The sequence below is a fragment of the Lithohypha guttulata genome (genome assembly GCF_036872675.1).
Source record: "Lithohypha guttulata strain CCFEE 5908 chromosome Unknown scaffold_4, whole genome shotgun sequence".
NCBI classification, from domain to species: Eukaryota; Fungi; Ascomycota; class Eurotiomycetes; order Chaetothyriales; family Trichomeriaceae; genus Lithohypha; species Lithohypha guttulata.
Genome location: NW_027042753.1, coordinates 1,879,931 through 1,899,073, shown reverse-complemented (window position 1 = coordinate 1,899,073; position 19,143 = coordinate 1,879,931). Strand labels below are relative to the sequence as shown.

The 19,143-nt window shown below is 49.1% G+C and overlaps 8 protein-coding genes across 8 annotated transcripts; 4 read left to right on the top strand and 4 right to left on the bottom strand.

Annotated features, from left to right (window-relative positions):
* Nucleotides 1-615: 615 nt before the first annotated feature.
* MYO1_2 (class II myosin) lies at nt 616-4,524 on the top strand (the record flags this gene model as incomplete). The annotated part of the gene is made up of 1 exon (XM_064900188.1): nt 616-4,524. One exon carries the CDS (start codon nt 616-618, stop codon nt 4,522-4,524), a length of 3,909 nt encoding a protein of 1,302 aa, XP_064753500.1.
* A 553-nt stretch (nt 4,525-5,077) lies between these two features.
* LTR64_005849 (uncharacterized protein) lies at nt 5,078-6,109 on the bottom strand (the record flags this gene model as incomplete). Its single annotated transcript, XM_064900187.1, has 2 exons — nt 5,078-5,922; nt 6,019-6,109. The coding sequence occupies 2 exons, from the start codon at nt 6,107-6,109 to the stop codon at nt 5,078-5,080; spliced, it is 936 nt and encodes a 311-aa protein (XP_064753499.1).
* Nucleotides 6,110-6,906: 797 nt separating this feature from the next.
* On the bottom strand, nt 6,907-7,554 carry LTR64_005848 (uncharacterized protein; the record flags this gene model as incomplete). The annotated part of the gene is made up of 1 exon (XM_064900186.1): nt 6,907-7,554. The coding sequence occupies one exon, from the start codon at nt 7,552-7,554 to the stop codon at nt 6,907-6,909; it is 648 nt and encodes a 215-aa protein (XP_064753498.1).
* Nucleotides 7,555-7,837: 283 nt separating this feature from the next.
* Nucleotides 7,838-8,113, bottom strand: LTR64_005847 (uncharacterized protein; the record flags this gene model as incomplete). The annotated part of the gene is made up of 1 exon (XM_064900185.1): nt 7,838-8,113. One exon carries the CDS (start codon nt 8,111-8,113, stop codon nt 7,838-7,840), a length of 276 nt encoding a protein of 91 aa, XP_064753497.1.
* Nucleotides 8,114-9,687: 1,574 nt separating this feature from the next.
* LOC1 (60S ribosomal subunit assembly/export protein) lies at nt 9,688-10,495 on the top strand (the record flags this gene model as incomplete). The annotated part of the gene is made up of 2 exons (XM_064900184.1): nt 9,688-9,789; nt 9,902-10,495. 2 exons carry the CDS (start codon nt 9,688-9,690, stop codon nt 10,493-10,495), a joined length of 696 nt encoding a protein of 231 aa, XP_064753496.1.
* Nucleotides 10,496-10,543: 48 nt separating this feature from the next.
* On the bottom strand, nt 10,544-11,839 carry LTR64_005845 (uncharacterized protein; the record flags this gene model as incomplete). The annotated part of the gene is made up of 1 exon (XM_064900183.1): nt 10,544-11,839. One exon carries the CDS (start codon nt 11,837-11,839, stop codon nt 10,544-10,546), a length of 1,296 nt encoding a protein of 431 aa, XP_064753495.1.
* A 690-nt stretch (nt 11,840-12,529) lies between these two features.
* Nucleotides 12,530-15,157, top strand: LTR64_005844 (uncharacterized protein; the record flags this gene model as incomplete). The annotated part of the gene is made up of 1 exon (XM_064900182.1): nt 12,530-15,157. One exon carries the CDS (start codon nt 12,530-12,532, stop codon nt 15,155-15,157), a length of 2,628 nt encoding a protein of 875 aa, XP_064753494.1.
* Nucleotides 15,158-15,461: 304 nt separating this feature from the next.
* LTR64_005843 (uncharacterized protein) lies at nt 15,462-17,236 on the top strand (the record flags this gene model as incomplete). The annotated part of the gene is made up of 4 exons (XM_064900181.1): nt 15,462-15,834; nt 15,884-16,294; nt 16,359-16,505; nt 16,551-17,236. The coding sequence occupies 4 exons, from the start codon at nt 15,462-15,464 to the stop codon at nt 17,234-17,236; spliced, it is 1,617 nt and encodes a 538-aa protein (XP_064753493.1).
* Nucleotides 17,237-19,143: the final 1,907 nt, after the last annotated feature.

Genomic DNA, 19,143 nt, shown 5'->3' with positions numbered 1-19,143 from the left:
AGAAGATTTGAGATGTAGTAAGAATGGAGCGTATCAACGACAAAACACGCACGATTGTCAGGACATATTACCAGCGCAGAACAGGTCCACAGCCTATTGGCATGCAGAAGTCATTGATGATACTTGTGGAAAACATGAAACTGATGCGGCTTTGTTCAAGCGCATGTATCGCAAGGCAGAAGAGTGATACTGATGGTGGAACATGAATTTCACAAGCGCTGGTAGCTTCTGAACTTGGATTCCGAATGAATGACTAAGGAAGTCACGCTTCTGCTTGCCTCAGGCAGCCACACGCGTGGTTGCTGTTGCAACCACTTTATGGAGTCAGTGCGGAAGTGCTAGGGAGGCTCACAACAGTGACCAGCGGCAAGCTATTACTCTATCACTAGCCGGCTGCGTCAGTGCATTCCAGGATTGAGGATTACAACACTTCCGTCAGTATCGACTACCATGTATACGAATGATTGCAGCACATAATACGCAACACTCATACGAGCAGCCATGATTCTACATGAAGTTAGTCCAGCAAGCACACCATTTGGCAACAACCACAGCCATGGACAGCGCAACCACAGCTACAGCAGGCACAATTCACCGACGCCAGTAACTGTAGATATGTCGGCCGCCATGCCACTTTCTCCTTCGAGTCAACAGAAGCAGACTCGGTTTGCGACTCCGAATGGCATCTCTCACCCACGCCAACACTCACAGTCCCCAGCTAGCAATTTCAGTCCGATTCCGAGTCATATCCGCTCTAATTCTATGCAAAGAACAAGCTCCTCCAGCACTTTCGCCCCTCAATTTGTAAAGTCCGAGGAGTTCAGAAGAAGTGAGGACAAGGTTTCTGCAATAGAAGGCGAGAATGACTTCTCAGGCAAGAGATATGTCTGGGTTAAAGATCCAGAGAAGGCCTTCGTGCGCGGATGGATTGTCGAAGAAGTTTCGCAACAGAGAGTAGTTGTTCAATTCGAAAGTGGCTCACAGATCGAGCTCGATTTGGGCGATGTCGATAAGGTCAATCCTGCCAAATTCGACAAGGCCGATGATATGGCAGAGCTGACCCATCTCAACGAAGCATCCGTCATACACAACCTCCAAACAAGATATCAGTCCGATTTAATATACACTTACTCCGGCCTCTTTCTGGTAGCGATAAACCCTTATTGTCCTTTACCAATTTATGGCAACGATTATGTGCGCATGTACAAGGGCCAAACAAGAGAAGATACCAGACCTCACATCTTTGCCGTTTCAGATGCTGCCTTTCGAAGGCTCGTTGAAGAGGGAGAGAACCAGAGCATCCTGGTCACTGGTGAATCCGGCGCGGGTAAGACTGAGAATACGAAGAAAGTCATTCAGTATCTGGCTTCAGTCGCTACCTCTGACTCAGACACTCCGCTTGCAGGCCGGTCTCCTGCGAAACAACTATCCAACCTTTCTCAGCAGATATTACGAGCCAACCCTATCCTTGAATCTTTCGGTAACGCTCAAACTGTCCGCAATAACAATTCCTCAAGATTTGGAAAATTTATCAGAATTCAGTTCACACGGTCCGGACAGATAGCCGGTGCTTTCATTGATTGGTACCTGCTCGAAAAGTCAAGAGTCGTGAAAGTAAGCCAACATGAACGAAGCTACCATATCTTCTACCAAATGCTGGCTGGTGCCGACAAGCGCTTACGGGATGCCCTTTACCTTGCAAACATGGATATAGAAGACTTTGCCTACTTGCGAGGCGGTAATGACACTATTGCTGGTATTTCCGATCGAGATGAATGGAATTACCTCATCGAGGCTTTCCATGTCATGGGCTTCTCAGAGCAGGAACAAAATGCCATCTTCCGAACGATCGCTGCTGTGTTGCACATTGGCAACGTTGCAGCAAAGCAGGAAAGCCGAGCAACTGATCAAGCGATGTTGACTCAGGAAGCCAAGGCTTCGCTTGATAAAGCATGCCGCCTACTAGGGGTCCAAACAGAACCTTTCGTCAAAGGACTGCTACACCCCAAGGTGAAAGCTGGCAGAGAATGGGTCGAGAAGGTCCAGACTGCCGAGCAAGTTCGATTTGCCCTCGATGCCTTAGCCAAAGGCATTTACGAAAGGGGATTCGGCGATCTAGTTAGCAGAATCAATCGTCGTCTTGACCGCGGTGGATTGACCAGTGATGACAACCACTTTATCGGCGTACTGGACATCGCTGGGTTCGAAATTTTCGAAAACAATAGCTTTGAACAGCTTTGCATCAATTACACCAACGAGAAGCTCCAACAATTCTTCAATCACTACATGTTTGTGCTTGAACAGGAGGAGTATGCAAGAGAACAGATTGAGTGGCAGTTCATCGACTTCGGCAAAGACCTACAACCTACCATCGACCTCATCGAGCTACCCAACCCCATTGGTATTTTCTCCTGCTTGGACGAAGACTCTGTTATGCCTAAGGCGACTGACAAGTCATTCACGGACAAGCTACACTCCTTGTGGGAGAAGAAGACACCCAAATATGCAGCAGCTCGTCCTCGCCAAGGTTTCATTCTCACCCATTATGCTGCTGAGGTTGAATACAACACTGAGGGCTGGCTGGAGAAGAATAAAGACCCATTGAACGATAACCTTACGAGGTTGCTAGCCTCTTCTAAGGACGACTACGTCTCGACTCTCTTTTCTGATTGCGTCGACGAAAGTGATGAGCTCTATAGTCCTCGAAGTAGAGTCAAGAAAGGTTTGTTCCGTACAGTCGCACAGAGGCATAAGGAGCAGCTGACAAGCTTGATGAGACAACTGCATTCTACACAACCCCATTTCGTGCGCTGCATACTGCCGAACCACAAGAAGAAACCAAAGCAGTTCATGGCTCCTCTTGTCCTGGATCAGCTCCGATGTAATGGTGTGCTGGAGGGCATTCGAATTGCAAGAACCGGCTTCCCTAACCGGCTGACCTTTGCTGAGTTCAGATCGAGATATGAAGTGCTCTGCAAGGACATGCCCAAAGGTTATCTGGGAGGCCAAGAAGCTGCTAAAATCATTCTTGATAGACTCAAGCTCAACCCTGTGGTGTTCCGAATTGGTATCACCAAGGTCTTCTTTCGAGCAGGCGTCCTGGCAGACCTCGAAGAGCAAAGGGATACACTTATTCGAGAAATCATGTCTCGTTTTCAGTCTGTGGCTCGCGGGTTCATGCAACGAAGAATTGCTTACAAACAGCTCTACAGACACGAAGCCACTCGTGTCATACAACGGAATTTGAATGTCTATCTCGATCTGCAATCCAACCCATGGTGGAGGCTCTTTGTTCGCATGCGACCACTACTTGGTGCAACAAGAACAGCAAGCGAGGTCAAGAAAAGAGACGAGCGCATCGAACAGCTGCACGACAAGATGAGGCAGGACCAAATGGAGCGTCAGAGAATAGAAGAAGAGCGAAGACGAGCAGAGCTAGACAATCAGAGAATACAGCAAACTCTAGAGGCCGAACGAGCTCTTGCTCTAGACAAGGAAGAAATCTTCAAGCGGCTTCAGCTTAGAGAGAACGAGCTGAGTGAGAAACTCGCCGAAGCCATCGCAGAACAAGAACAGCTGGAAGATCAGCTTGACGCTTCCATCAACTCGAGACGTGAATCAGACGAAGAGCTGATAACGCGTCGTGAGCAGGTCATTCAAGCTGGTCAAATTATCACACGTCTCGAAGCTGAGAAGAAGGATCTACAAAAGCAAGTCGAGAACCTGAATGAGGATCTCATTCATGCAGAGCGAGATACATCCAGATACGATGGTCTCGATCAGGAGATACGATCACTACGCTCTCAGCTTGGAGTCAAAGATCGCAAAATCCATGAACTCGAGTCTTCACACTCTCAATCAGAACGTGAGAAAGACCTCAAAATATCCACACTCGAGACAGAACTTCGGAGCTTGAAATCATCACTAATGCACAAAGACAGACGGACCGACGATCTCGAGCAGAAACTCAACAACGTCCAGCGCATCGCAACAGAAGAGAAGGAACGAAGTACCAACTCTTACGAATCACAAATCCGCAGTTTAAACTCCCAGCTCGGCACAAAAGACCACAAGCTAGGCGACCTAGAAGATCTCATCGTAAAGAAAGACCGACGCGTCCAGGACGTCGAAGCGCGCCTCCTCGCATCCAACAAAGAGCTGGCCGAACTACGCTCCCGCATCCAAGACCTCGAAGCAGACAACCAAGACCTCCAAGCGAACCTCGATGAAGTAGCATCCTCACGATCACACCACGAAACTATTCTGCGTCAGAAAGACACTGAACTCAACAGTATTCGTCAGAGATTACAGACGAGCGATGATGTTATGAGTAAGTTGCAGAAGGAAAACCAGGGTCTCAAGACACAGCACGAAGATGTCAGTAGGCGGCATGGCGATGTGGAAAGGGAGATGGAGGATGTAAGGAGGAAGAGGGCGGCCATAAACCGTGAGGCGGCGGAGGTCAGGAAGAAGTTGGAGGGGATCATGCCGTTCTTCAACAGCCATTTTGGGAGTGTTGTTTGAGTTGAAGAAACATGTCAAAGCGCCTTTGAGAGCTGTGTTCTGAAGAGTTATGGTAATTATTGGTTGATATCCCTGCATTTATAGTGTTCGTGATCGAGCGAGTGCTCTTTGGAGCATAAGCAGAGACAGAGTGGACTTCGTGGTCTGGTACATGTAAGATCTGATTCTGAGGGCGTCCAGGTAGGAGCATAGCATTAAATAGTCGGTTAGCGGTGTACAGCATGAGAAGATGAGCAGTTTTGACGTTTTGAACAACAGGATTAGTGTAGATGGCGTGACCTTGAACAAATGACTGTCCTTTTCTGGCATTGAAGTCGGACCTGAACTTCTCGTTCTATTTAGCCAGCTGGAGCTATCGTACGCATTTGCGCTAACGCTCCTAATAAGTCGTTCATCGTCCCTCTCCGCACTAGTGCCGAGTAAGCCCCAGTATATCCAATGCCAGTGCCAGGTGATCGAATGTCCGAACTTTGACAGAGTTGAAATACACACATGTCGTAATATGGTCACAGACCTGATATTTTCTATCATGATCTTAGGAATCGAAAGCAAATTATGCTTGCCCTGGGCGCCCCTTCCACTTCAACAACCTCTCCGCATTTCCTGTCCCTACCGACTCCTCCTCACCTGGGAAGAACTCACCAACATATTTATCGTGATCTTCACTTAACGTCTTCACGGCACCGAACGGCGTCCACGGAATATCACTACCATAGACCATCCTCTTACCTTTCGTCTTCTCCTCCAAGTACGCCAAAAGCCCCTTAATCTGATCCGGAAAGACCCAGCCAGCAGTATCGAAGAAGAATTGCTCGCTGTTGAGCCGTTCCTTGACGAAAGTGGGATTTACTGCTGAGTCTAGGCCGGGGAGTTTGAGAATAGCTGGGACGCTGGATACGCGGGTGATTAAGGGTGGGAGACAGCCTCCGCCATGGGTGACGACGAATGTAATTTCTGGACAGCGGGATACAGTGCCCTTTAGGAAGAGGTTGGTGTATACTCGTGCTGTGTCGAAGAAGAACTCAAAGGTTGAGCGTGGGTAGGTGTGTGCTAGGGGCGCGGCTTGGACACAGCCTTCTCCAGGGACGGCGGTACAGGGTGTGGTTGGGTGGATGAAGACGATGGCTTTGCGACGGTTGAGCTCGTCGAAGACGGGGTCGAAGATGCTATCGCCAGGATAGTGGCCGTGGTGATTGCTCATTAGTGTAAAGCCATCGGCGTTGAGGGTGTCGATGGCGTGGGCGATCTCTTCCAAGCTGCCTTTCACGTCTGGGAGTGGTAGAGAAGCGAAAAAGCCAAACTTATCGGGCCTGCGTCTTTTGAGATCTGCAGCGTATTCGTTGACGCGACGAGTCAGGTGTCGGGCGTTTTCGTCGTTGCCCGGAATGAGATGGGTTCCTGGTGATGTGATACTAAGAATGGATTTTCTGACATTCAGTTGACTGTGAAAGTCTAGGTGCGATTGCTCCGTCCATTCTGGTATTCTAGGCATACCATCAGGTTTATCAATACCAGCTTCGAGAAGTGCATCCCTGTAGAAGTCTGGGACGAAATGTGAATGTAGGTCGATCTTGGCAAGAGGCATGTTGTGATACCGACTGCTTGTCGTCGAGTTTCGGTTTCGCCAGGTTTCAAGGCAACGGTCCGGGTGCAGGACTTCGCTAGAATGACTACAGCGCAAGACAATGAATATTACGACCAGGTACAGGATCAGATGGCTGTCCTTCGAGTTGACCATAGTTGTGGGCCTGATATGTCTTCCGCCGGACTCACGAGGCGAGATCGGCCGCGGGGTTTCTTGTTCCGCTATCCCAACAGACCTGCCCGCTCGTTGTTCGAGTACGAGAAGCTATATTGTCGAATGTTACTATATCAGGGTCAATCAACTCTACCAGTCGATGTTGGCTGGAGAAGTCAAGATTGTGTCTGCTGGAAAGACTGACTGACATCAAGGCCCAGAAACAGCCCTTAGCATCGCAGTTCGTCGGATAGGTCTGACGTGAGCCCGTGGTACTACATTGTGCGACCATCAACCAAGACTGTAGTCGAATCGCTTCCTTGCTGACCGTTTTTATACTCGGCAACAAGAGAAATTTGCTCAGACTGGGATGACTACTTAGGCGCGTTAAGGACTTGAACACAGATAGCTATCGATCCTCGAGGGTTGTGTGCAGGCTTCACATGCTAGGCTTTTGTGCAAGCGACTCGAGCTAGTGACAGAGAGAGAGCATCGTATGTGGATTCTGCGGCTGAGCTGTCTCAATCCGTTGTGAGAATAGCTTCCGTCAATGGATGGGCCACGACGGTGGCGTTCATTTGAGCATTTGTGAGAAGCATTGTCCGAGACCAGGTCTGAAGACCTTGCACCATAGCTATCCTTCGTCAGACATTCTCCTGAGCCGTAGGACTAGGCTGCTGAGCAAGTGCCTGACCAACAAGCTCCTTTGCCTTCTCACTCAGATCAAGCTGCAAAGCAAGCTCCTGGCCCCTCTTTCCCATCTTGACCCACGTCTTCTGCAAAATAGCAACCATTTTCTTATCAGCGTCCTCTTCGCTATCATGCTCTACCTTCCACTTTGTCTCGTAGTGGTCAAACTGGTCATCGAGAAAGACCAGACAGGCACAGTCCTCCAGTACCTGAGCCTCAGCATCTCCCCTACCCTCGCCCTTCTTCAGCTCTTCTTTCGCGATCAAGGCCGCGACTTTACTGGCTTCATCTTCGGTAAAGTCACATTGTAGGCATATCTCCTTGACCTGTTGTGCCTGTCTTTTCTTCAGGAAGGTGCGCCAGGCGAAGTAGCCAGGCTTGGTCTTGGGGTATGTGTCGCGAGGGACTTCCCAGCGGCGGAAATGCTGAGCTCGGACGGCGGTACGTAAGAGAGGAGATGCGTCGGGTGTGTGCAAGTCGAGGTAGTGTGTCATGCGCTGCGCGTAGTGTAGCTCGTATGGTTCGTTTGACTCTGTCTTTCTGGGGTCTTGAGCATGGGCCTCGTCGATTAGTTCGAGGGCACGATCAATGTTGGGTGTCATTCTGAACACGAATGTTTACGTATGTGCAGGCTCTGGTAGAGAAGTGAAGATTGCAAGAGCAGATCCGCAACACGAGTACATGGTCCACTTTAACATTCGGAATTGCTTATCACAAGCTCAAGTTCTTATCAGGACATTTACAAAGGCGGAGGGTTTTCGATGTAAGAAAGTATGAGAGTTCAATTCATGCAGTATGAACCATTCGCTTGCCGCGCCCTCACTCCATCTATACAAGTATTCATTCTAGATTGCTATCATCCCTTGACACTCACTCGTTGCCTTTCTAAGCACCACCCTCCCGCTTTGCATACTCATCCGCCATACGTTCCTCGTACGCCTGATCAGTCTCCGCCTTGCTCATCTTCTGTCCACCAGCACTCGACGTAGTCGTCTTCTTGTTATATGTGCCCGCGTTTGCATTGAGTCCACCCGAGAAATTAAATGCCCCTCCAAGACTCGCGGTCGCTGACGATACAGTCTCCTTGGTTGTCTGCCATGCGCCTGACTGGGAATTGTCCACTTCCTGAGATTGTTTTTTGGATACTTCTTGGGAGCTCATGTTGATCAAATGCTGGGACGGGATGCAGTAGATTGTAGGAGGTGAAAATTACAGGTGGGTTTTGACAACTGAGTACCAGGAGGATTGGAAATTGTGTCAATATTTTTTATGGATTCATAGAGATCTCTTTACATTGCCATATCTTACCTTTCTCTCATACTATATACATTTCGATAGGCTGCTCCGAAAACAGGTTTCGAGCTCGTGCTTGCGAGGACACGAAGATCTGTTACCACCCGAGAGACTTGCTCCTTAAGCTACGTCATATGGAATGGTTACTAAATTGGGAGCATTCACCTGCATCTGTTTTCATGTGTAGTAGTGGACGATGAATATTAAACTCAACGATTTTCACCTTCTATTGTGTTCTTTGCGTTGAGCACACGCTTCCCGCTGCTTTACCTCCTTGAGACTACCAAAAATCTATTTTGTAGCCGTGCGTGAAGGCCCTGTTTGAGCGCTTTGACGTAGTCTCTGTCTGACGAACCTGAAACAGGCGCCTCGCCCCGAACTCCTGCTTCGACCTTTCACTGCCTCTCTTCCATTGCCTCGACTTTGACCTCGCAAAATTCGATAGGAACGGGTACCAGTGACTGAGCGATGAGATGCATCTCTTTCAAAGGAAGGTTCACCCAGAAGTCGTAAACTTGGACACGAACACTGTTCTCTGATCTCCTTAATTTCCCTCATCAGGACACGCAGACTCACCTCGGACCCCCTAAATGTATTGCCGGGGACATCATAAGCGGCTGGACGATGCACAACCAAAACAGCACCCTGACATGGCTTAGTGGAGACAATTTCGAGGTTGCCACATTCAATGTCTCATCACTCGTCCAAGAACTCACAGTACATGTTGCTAGCTTGTCAAGAAGGGCATAATGACTGTAGCTCTCCATTGAGGGCGCTTGCATTCGTGCTGGAGGAGTATCAGGAAGGTATCCCTGTTGTGTCCGACAGGTTTGCCCTGTGGACTTTGATTGATCACGACACTCCTTGGTGCCATCGGCTGGTGTTGGCGGGGTATTGACAGGCTGAGACAGCTCTCCTGTGTTCGCTAGAGTCCAACAATCCAGCACCTTCATGCCCTATCATGTGGAGTATATTATAGCTCATTTCGTAGCACCGACCTCGCTCGATTGTACCAGAGCCTCCCTGGCACTCTCCTTTTCAATCCGCTCTCTTAATTCTCTCTCTTCACTCCACGCTCGCGCGCTCCTCTCCAATGCCCTGTTCCTCCTTCTGACATTATCGTTGTATTCGCTCACTCTCTTCTCCGCAAATATACAGCCGCCCAATGTCATAGCAGATAGTTGTATAAAGACCTTGAACTGCGGTGTGAGGCCACGATAGACAGGATGGAGATTGCTGAGCGCGATATGGGACAGAATCGAGATGCTGCCAAAACGAAAAGCTCCTGAAGCAAAACCCTGGGCCGCGATGGGGGTCAAAGCTTCGGGAGGCGCTATATTCTGGACAGTGGACGGAGGAGGCATATTGGCTGTATTTCGTGGTAAAAGAATAGGTCCGCGAGCTCATCAGTCACACGAACAACTCAAGCTTTGCTCTCGTGCATGACCGTTCCTGAACGGATCCCCACATTTTTTGGCTTCATGCGCGTCATCAAGCGCGACGGCACGATGGGGCATGTGCTCCGAGCCGACTCCTGCCTGAATGTGAGTGCCTGAAGATAAATATTCTGGTCGCGACTGCCGTCAATTCTCTTGCCATGACTCGAGATCTTACTGCTCGTCTACGATACTAACCATCACATTCAAGTTATTGTAGTGGTCGAGGATTAGTGTAGCGACCATAATGGCACCAGTTAAACCTGCCCGCAGGCTGGCGCGCAAATCAGCGACAGCAGGTCCATCCAAATCAAAAAAGCCCGGCAAACTACCACCGAAAATGAGCAAGCAAGTCAAGACCAAACCAGGCGCACAGGCACAGAAACCCAAAAAGAAGAAACCTGAATATTCCGAAAAACAACTAAATTTGCCTGTACTGAACAGCATTGTTCCTGCGAATGCCAAAACTGTTCAAAAGGCTGGTGGAACAGGCAAGAAGAAGAACAAGGTCTTTGTTGACGACACCGAAAGCATGATGACCATTCTTGCCATGGTTAATGCTGAGAAGGAGGGTCAGATTGAAGGCAAGGTCCAGAAAGAACGACAGATGGAGGAGATTAGAGAGGCCAGACGTAAAGAGGCGGAGAAGAAAGAGCAGAAACGGCAAGGGAAAATCGAAAAGGTCAAGCAAGACATAAAGAACGATCAGAGAGGCAAGAGGAGAAGAAGCGAAGCTGACAAGGAGAGCCCATTGAAAGAGCAGCAGAATCAAGATAAGAAACCGAAGAGGAAGAGTGTGTCTTTTGTGACGTGAAGAAAGATCTATGCTATGGTTACATCTATTCAGCACAACTCTACACGATCACGATACGTCCTCTATATGCATCTTTCTGCGCATCGGATCAAACCAAGGTCTTAATGGCTCCCGCTTGAATCTCCTGATTTCGCCTTCTGGCAAAGGATGAGATCTCGAATAATGGTCGAAATCGACCTCTCTGGCTATCTTCTGGAAAAAGGCTTCGGTCGCTCTAGCCATCCATCTACCACCACCCAGTTCGAACCAGCTTAGGTGACCACCCAGACTTGTCGTGCAGAGCACACCGTATGGTGTTTGCATAAATTCCCCACGAGGAATTGCTCCGTTTGCCACGATAGGATCGTCCTCAGCGCTGATTGCTAGAAACGGGATTCGAATTGCAAGTATCGAGTCTGTGGAGGATGCATCTCGGTAATACGCCTGTTCTGTTGGATAACCCCAGCTTGGGCATTGGATAGCACGATCAAACTCGAACAGGTATCGGACCCTTTCGACTTCTGCTGGGTCGATAGCAGAGTTCTTCAAGATGGAGTCCTTGTGGATACGATACAGCCTCTTGAGGTTGGTACCCATCGCCCGGGAATATACCTCTCTGCCTAACCACGTGCTCTGCAGGGCTAGGTTGCTAACGTCCAAAGACCATGGACAGGACAGTGCTACGGCTGCTGTCAGCTGACAATCTGCGCCTTCCTCTCCGAGATAGTTCGTCAGGATATTTGCTCCTAACGAGAAGCCAACGCCGTACAGTGGACGGTTTGGGAATGTTTCTCGCAGCCATTTGACGGCCTGTCGAACGTCCCACGTTGCTCGAGCATTGAAGAGCACGGGGGTTGTAATCTTGGAGTTAGCACATCCTCTAGCGTTGACGACACAAGCCTCCCAGCCGCCTTTCTCAGTCACTAGTGGGGCGAGGACATGACGGAGGTACAGTTCATATGACCCACCACTTAGGCCATGTAGAGCAACGAGCATAGGTCTGCTGTCGGTTGAAGCTATTCCTTTAAACTCCTCTTCACTAAAATAAGTTGTTCTCGGAAGGCCGATCTCGTCACTCCCTTCGTAAGGCTTGACCACAAAATCGAGAGCAAAGGTTCCAGGATAACATGGATCTTGCTGCTCAAAGAGTCGTCTCTTGTAGTAGATAGGTACGGCTTGCGACTTCAACACGGTCCACATGGTCTGCAGGTCACCATTAAATAAAAACGGGTTCAATCGACAGGGTGGTAACACGTCTTTGCAAAGTGCTGCTAATGTGGTGTCCTTGCCATCATTGGTCCGTATGCTTATAGAATTCTTGCCGTGGTAGAAGGTCATACGTGCTTTGCCTAGCAGGCGTGACATGTTTCTTATCAGTAGAGAACCAGCGAGACCAGCAATGATAGTGCTCAGTATTGTTGTCGTACTATAGCCTGAAAAGTGTAAGCTCATTGTTGCTGCTTAGCTGGTTGTCTGGGGAATGGCATGGTGGTGAACATTTCGGTCAGAAAAGCTCAAGTGGACCACAGTGTCTCAGTGCGTTTCCACATGAACCTGAAGCAATCAACCTTTTCCCACGGTCGAGTCTGTTCTCTAACGATGGTTTTTCGTGAAGAAATGGCCGTATCTAAACCATGTCGCATATCGAACAAGGCAATTTTCCGTACAATCGTCCTTGGAGTGAGTTCTTCTGCAATGCCGCTCCATTAACCTCACCCATCGCGCTAAGACCGTGGTTTCAAGATGACATGCGATCGTTCTTGTAGATCTTGAGCACCCTCCCTGACTCGGTGCCCGTTTATCTATCATGATGAGATCGAGTGAAGACAAGTATGATGGTCAACGGCGATGAGCAATAAATCTAGAAGCAGTCGAGAAGGCCAACGCCCCGTGAGGGATCACCAATGGCGAACGTTCGCACTGTGCCACACAAGACACAGGATACAGCAAACTTTTGAGAGGTTCCCCCATTTCTTACCACAAATTTGACGCGTCAGTGAATTGCTTGAAGACGCGTCGACGGGTAGGCACTGAGGGACGTGACTGCCTGCCGAGATGCCTTACCAGTATGGGCACTTTCCGCCCAACGAGCTATATGGCTACGACTATACGCAACAATATGTGCAACCTTACACTGGAAATGTCCATCCTCAGAACCAGGTGCAGGTCGTCGTGCCACAACGGCAGTCATTCAATCCACATCTCCTCAATCAATCTCCGTCGCAACCAGCGAACAACTACCCTTCACAACTGCCACAACCGCAGTTTGCTAACAATCCTGGCTTTGACCAGGGACCGTACTACAACCAGGCGTCTCTCTTGCAGAATAATCAACTGTATCCACAAGAGAATTCGGGTTATACTGCCTCCAACCAATATTACCACCAGCCACAACAGTACCAAAGTCAACGGCAGCCTCAAGTGGTCGTTCCACCTTCACCAGTCCGACAAATCCAACAGCAACAAGTAGCCGCTCCAGCCATTGCGACTCCTGTTGTATATCACCACAATCGCATGCCTTCCAATCCTGCTCAACCACATCCAAGACCTTCACCAGTTCATTCAATTCCTGTTGTCCGTGTGCCTCCGAGGCAAGCCATGCCCGAATCTTCTATTCTTCAGCAGACCAAAACGAACACACCTCGTCAATCCAGTGCACAAAAACCATGGACAGAATCAGCTCCTGAAATCCCTTCAGCGCAGTATCCATCAGTACTGCTATCGCTTGCAGATGAGTATCTTGAAGCGTCGCGATGTATGGATGAAAGGACGGAAGATTACTACAGCATTGTGGCAACCGCGCTTGCGTGCATGGAGACCACACTAAAGAATTTCAAACTCTCTCCTTTGAGAGAGGCACAAGTGTCTCTAAAATATGCACAAGCTCTTTACGACGAGACTGATAACCTCGATGTGGCTGAAACCACTTTAAGTAGATCAATCGATCTATGTGGTAGAATGAATCTTGTTGACCTGAAGTATGCCATGCAGCTCCTCCTTGCCAAGGTGTTGTTTCGTTCGAAACCAAAAGCTGCAATGAGAGATCTGCAGGCTATGATTCAGGACATCGAAACATATCGTCACAGCGCTTGGGAATACTCCTTCAGATTTCAAGCTGCTTTCTTTGATCTCGAATTATCAGCTGCTTCGAATTTGCACGACGCGGTACATCAACTGGAAAGGATTCAGCACATCGCCAGGCAGAACAACGACCATACAGTTTATGCTTTCGCGGCCCTACTTGAGTCTTTAGTACACCTGAATGATACAGCACAAGAAAGTGTTACCCACGCTCAAAGTGCACTTGCGAAGGCACGAAGTCTGCAGCTGAATCCAGAGATTGCGACTCACCCTCAAGTTTCCAGCATGATGGATCTACTAGATGTTGTCTGCTCGCTACAAAACGGAAAGACCACTACTGAGGACTTGTTGCAGAGAAGAAAGAACATGGCGAAAACCATCTCGGATGCTGTTCAGAGGAACCCACATTGGGCTAAAGACGAACTGCTCTGGTTACGCATCAACCCCACCTCGCTACGAGGTGTCGCTACCCAAGACTGTGGTTTAGTACAGGAAGTTGATGGCAAGTATTACATCGCTCTCACATGGATGGGTAAACTCGAGCTTGAAGGTGTGGGCTATCTTGTCAATTCTATTTGTTGGACATTAGCAAGTCAGGCTTTCCATGATAAGGCCAGAGCTTACATGCGAGAAGGCTACAGAATTCCAAACGATGAAATACCCAACCCCCCAAACAGTGAAAACGGCACGAAGCCTCCCAAACCTATCACTATCAAGGACAACGAATTCAGGAATCGTAGCCACCTCTTAGCAGCCCATTTCCAGTCCGAGGTGGCGCTACTATCTTATGCACAAGGACCGCTCGACGATTGCCCAAAAGCACTGAAAGCATTGGAAGGACATTTAGCACGGACCAAACAGGTGCCCCAAGAATACAAAGCGCTTATCGACTACCTGAAGGGATGCATATATCAGGCAAATGGCAATCTCGGCGCAGCCGTCAAGCACTTCCAATCTCCTGACCTGGCTCTACAACCCAAACAACGATCAGATCAGACACCTAACCAGAAACATCAGCAGGCAAATAGAAAAGACACTATCCTCCTCCAATTACAGCTATTAGCGGCGATGAATGTAGCCAACATCATACGCAGCCTTTCACATCCTCAGCATCATCATCTGCAGACTTTGTTCGCCACAATATCCTCTCATATGACGCCCAATTCTCCGGCTAACATTCGGTCAGCTTACAACGTCCTTCTTGCTGCCATGCCAGCTGATTCCACAACTCTACAAGTAAAGTCTGTACTTTCTACAGCAATGTATCTCGGGCGTGACACGAAGAACCACCAGATCTCTAGTATTGCTCTGGCTTTGATTCAAGACCGATTCTTCCGTGGTGGAGTACAGGACAAACAGGCTGCGAAAAGCGCCAGGACAGCTGCTTACATGGTCAGAGATAAGTGGCAGAACGCCCTTTGGTGGGCCATATGCGGGAATATGGAAGTTGAGAGTCTGTTATTACAAGTCCAGAGCCAAGGTCTCCCGAAAGGCACACCAGAACACGCGAAGGCATGGGACGAGATTCGTGCAAAGAGAGAGGAAGTACAACGTGCTTGGCAACGTGTGCCACCAAGAGTGCAACAAGAGATGCAAAGGTGATTAACGCTCTTCCAGTGTCGAATTTTTGCTCCGAGTTTGAACTTTTCTTAACCATCTTAGCGAGGCGTTCGAATGGTTGGTTTATTTTTTGTTCGAACAGGATATCAGGCTCAACACAGTCAAGCGTGATTAAGCATTGTCGCGTCCTATACGCGTTTTCTTGGCGAGTGGTGCAAGCCTCGGTTGAGTCTCAGTGAATGCTTTGCCGAATCGTTCTTCGTCCATAAGTCATGCTTGTCTGAGGTATTGGGCTAAACAATGTTGAAACTCAGTATTTTATAGAAGCTGGGTTAGGCTGTTGAGAATGTCGAAATTAGTTCCTGTCGTAATAGGTGTCGGCGATGTGGTCAATCATTCTACTAAAATTGAGGATGCTAAAGAACCATTAGACCTGATACTCCAGGCCATTGATAAGGCTCTAGACGACACTGGGTCAGCATCCAAGTCGAGTATACAGGCGGCCATCGACAGCATCAGCATCGTCCGAACATGGACATGGCCCTACCCCGATCTTCCTGGTCTTCTAGCCTCCAAGCTCGACGTTAACCCGTCTCATAAGGAATACACAGACCACGGCGGTAACCAGCCCGGGAGAATCTTTGACGAAGCCGCCAAACGAATATCACTAGGTCAATCCAAGATCGCAGTACTAGCTGGAGGGGAAGCACTTGCATCCCGTACGACCTTCTCCCCCATCATACACAAACCACTGATACTTACTCCCAGTAACCTCCTTCGCCAAAGCCAACAAACTCCCCCCGCCATCCTGGACCAAACTCTCCACAAACATCAACGACGTCTTCTCCCCCACAGACCGTCAACTCCCCGAAGGTAGGACCACCACCACCTCTCTCAACGCCCTAATCGGCGCAAGCTGGGCCGCTGACAACACTCGAGGCCTCGGCCGAATTTATCAGATCGGCGCCCCGATCCACATCTACCCGCTCTTCGAGAACGGGTTTCGCGCATATCGTGGACAGAGTATTGCTGAGAACAACGCCGAGTCAGCAAGGTTGTACGGGGAATTTGCGAGGGTCGCGAGTGGGTGTGAGTATGCGTGGAGTTACGGGAAGATGGCGGAGACGGAGGAGGGGATTGGGAGGGTGACGGGGAGGAATCGGATGATTTGTTTTCCTTGTGAGTGGTGTCATTTACTACACTAGTGCTTTGAGATGTGTGTGGATGGCTAATGGGTGGCTAGATCCGCTGCTGATGAATGCGTTCAACACGATCAATCTTGCGGGAGCTGTGATACTGACGTCTACAGAGACTGCGAGGGAGTTGGGGGTGCCTGAGAGTAAATGGGTTTATCCTCTTGGTGGAGCAGGGACGAGGGACAGTTACGATTGTGAGTATGATGCGTGTCGCAATTCTGGTACTGATATCGGTATAGTTTGGGAACGACCAGACTACCATTCCAGCCCGTCAATATCTCGTTCCATCGACGCTGCTTTACAGGTCTCAGGTCTAAGCAAGGATGATATCGACTGCTACGATTTCTACAGCTGCTTTCCTATCGTGCCGAAACTTGCTTGCAACCATCTAGGTCTATCGATCACAAACCCAGAAAAGCCCATCACACTACTTGGAGGACTAACGTCTTTCGGGGGAGCAGGCAACAATTACTCCATGCACGCTCTGACAGCCATGACGAGGGAGCTGCGTAAGGGCGAGAGGAGGACCGGCCTTGTTCTTGCTAATGGAGGTGTCGCGACTTATCAATACGCGGTTATTTTGTCGAGGTCACCACGAGAGTCAGCTTATCCTATTAGAGAGCCACTTCCAGCTGTGATTACTGATATTGCTGTACCAAAAGTCGATGCTACTGTGGAAGGTGAAGCTGTGGTTGAGACATATACTGTTGAGTTCGATCGAACGAACAACCCGCTACGAGGACATGTCGTTGGACGGCTGAAGAGTAATGGTCACCGATTCCTTGCCAATCACGGCAATGAAGCCACATTGCAGCAGTTGGCAAGCTTCTCGAAAGAGCCTATCGGTAGGGGCGGTATTGTGAAGCAAGACTCGGAACAGAAGGGTAGGAACCTCTTCTCGTTCTCAGATGAGCCTCGGCTGTAACAACCCAAAACTGCAGCACACAAACATGTATGTGATCGATTACTCCTGACGTTGGCTCGTGGCAGTTCTGACAATACTGGCAGTAAATTCGCTCATGGTCTTGGCCTTTTGCTTGACAAGAAGCTCCAGCCTCTCAACATCCTCGTCCGCTATCGTTCCGATATCCATTACTTGAGAGCGCCAATCCACGACGTACAGCCTCGCAAGATAAAGCCTGCTGGCCTTGTGAAGTGTCTGCCCTTGAGCAAGATTGACCTGTATTGGAGCCTCTGCAGGAACTGATTCCCCACGATACAGCCTCGCGACATCGCCAGCATACAAGACGACGTGATTGTTGATGTCTTCAGCTGTCATTCCTGACATTCTTAGGCCACGCCCCAAGTACGTTGAGAAAGATGTGCAGTAACACTTGCCATCACTGTTTGCGACGGAGATCATTCGATGTACTTGTCCATATGCACGTTCGTCATCGAAAGCACGCAAAGCAAGACCACCCGCGGCGTTCGCACTCTGCAATAGTGACGACCACACAACAGCAAAGACTCGACCGGGTCTGAAGAATTGATCATGTAACGCTGCATGTTTCTCTGTTGTGTTAAGATGGCAGGAATGGTCGTAGAAACTCCTCCATAGAGGCAATGACGAGCCTGAACGGTAATCGCTCATAGTACTGTGGCGATGCCGAACGGTGACAAGAAAATGCTCAGAGCCAGAACAGTACTGAGGAGCGAACACAATCGGCTGCCTCAGCATATTGAGCGACTTCGGGCCTTATCATTCGTCAAAACAGAGACAAATCTGCCCGTATTTACGTTTTGAGTTTAGGGACAGGTTTATTGACTGGGCAAGAACAATTCACCGTAAGTAATGCGCAGACATGAGCTCTGCAGGAGGAGACGAAGACAACCGTATCGCGAACATGATCGATGCTAAGGGCAGATATTCTGTATCAGGTAGCATCCATACTTTGTCTCATTTGATCACGGAAGTTCTCAACTTGTATCGGTTTCCACCCCTGTCCGCTGAAGTACCATCCTCGGAACCGGTCTCGCTTGTGGTTCGCACATCACTCGCCAACGTAGTCATCCATAGCCTCGACCGAGGCCTAGGTAGTCTTTGCCAATATTCTCTTTTAGAATGTTCGCTCCCCTCCACTTGGCCTTCGCTTCGACGTGGTCGAACCAGCTTACCGATTCGCATCGTAGACTGCTGTGTCCACGCTTTATATCGACGACATGTACGTTCATACAATTTTCGGCACCGCGTCATGGCTTCTGACATGCTTTCCAGTTTATGGTGTCTATGTCTGTCATTAGAATGTCTCATGATTGCAATGCGAACAAGTGAGTTGGAGATGACTTCCAGAGTGCCAACAGTGGTCTGGCGAACCGGAATTGCGTGCTACGCATACAAATAATGCGTTTTGACGTGTCGGATTGGAAAGGCACCTTTCAAAAGGTGGAGCAGATCACGTCTTTTGGCACAAAGGATAACTTGAGCTGTATAGCGAGTCAAATCGGATGATGTGGACGTGAAACCTGTCCAGTTCAAGGTGCTGGATCGGTCAGCGGGGAACAGATCAGCAAATGCGAATAACTCTGCTCTTTGCCTTCGTATCTGGTCGTCAATTTCAGCATTAACAGGCGTCAATGCTCTGAAAGATTGAGGCCTACTGTGGTGTGAGTACGAATGTGACATTCTGGTGTTTATGCGTAATGCTTGTCAAAGAATATATGCAATATAAGTCGCAGGGTCAGCAGAAGCACTCAAAGTGACGGGCAATGATGCGCATCTGTCTCGTACAGGATTCTGAGCGACCAGCCTCGACGTTCTATTTCGAGGTATGTTGTTGCTAGCATTGTTAATAGGTCGGCTATTCACAAAACAAAGGTTTTCTAGCAGCATAG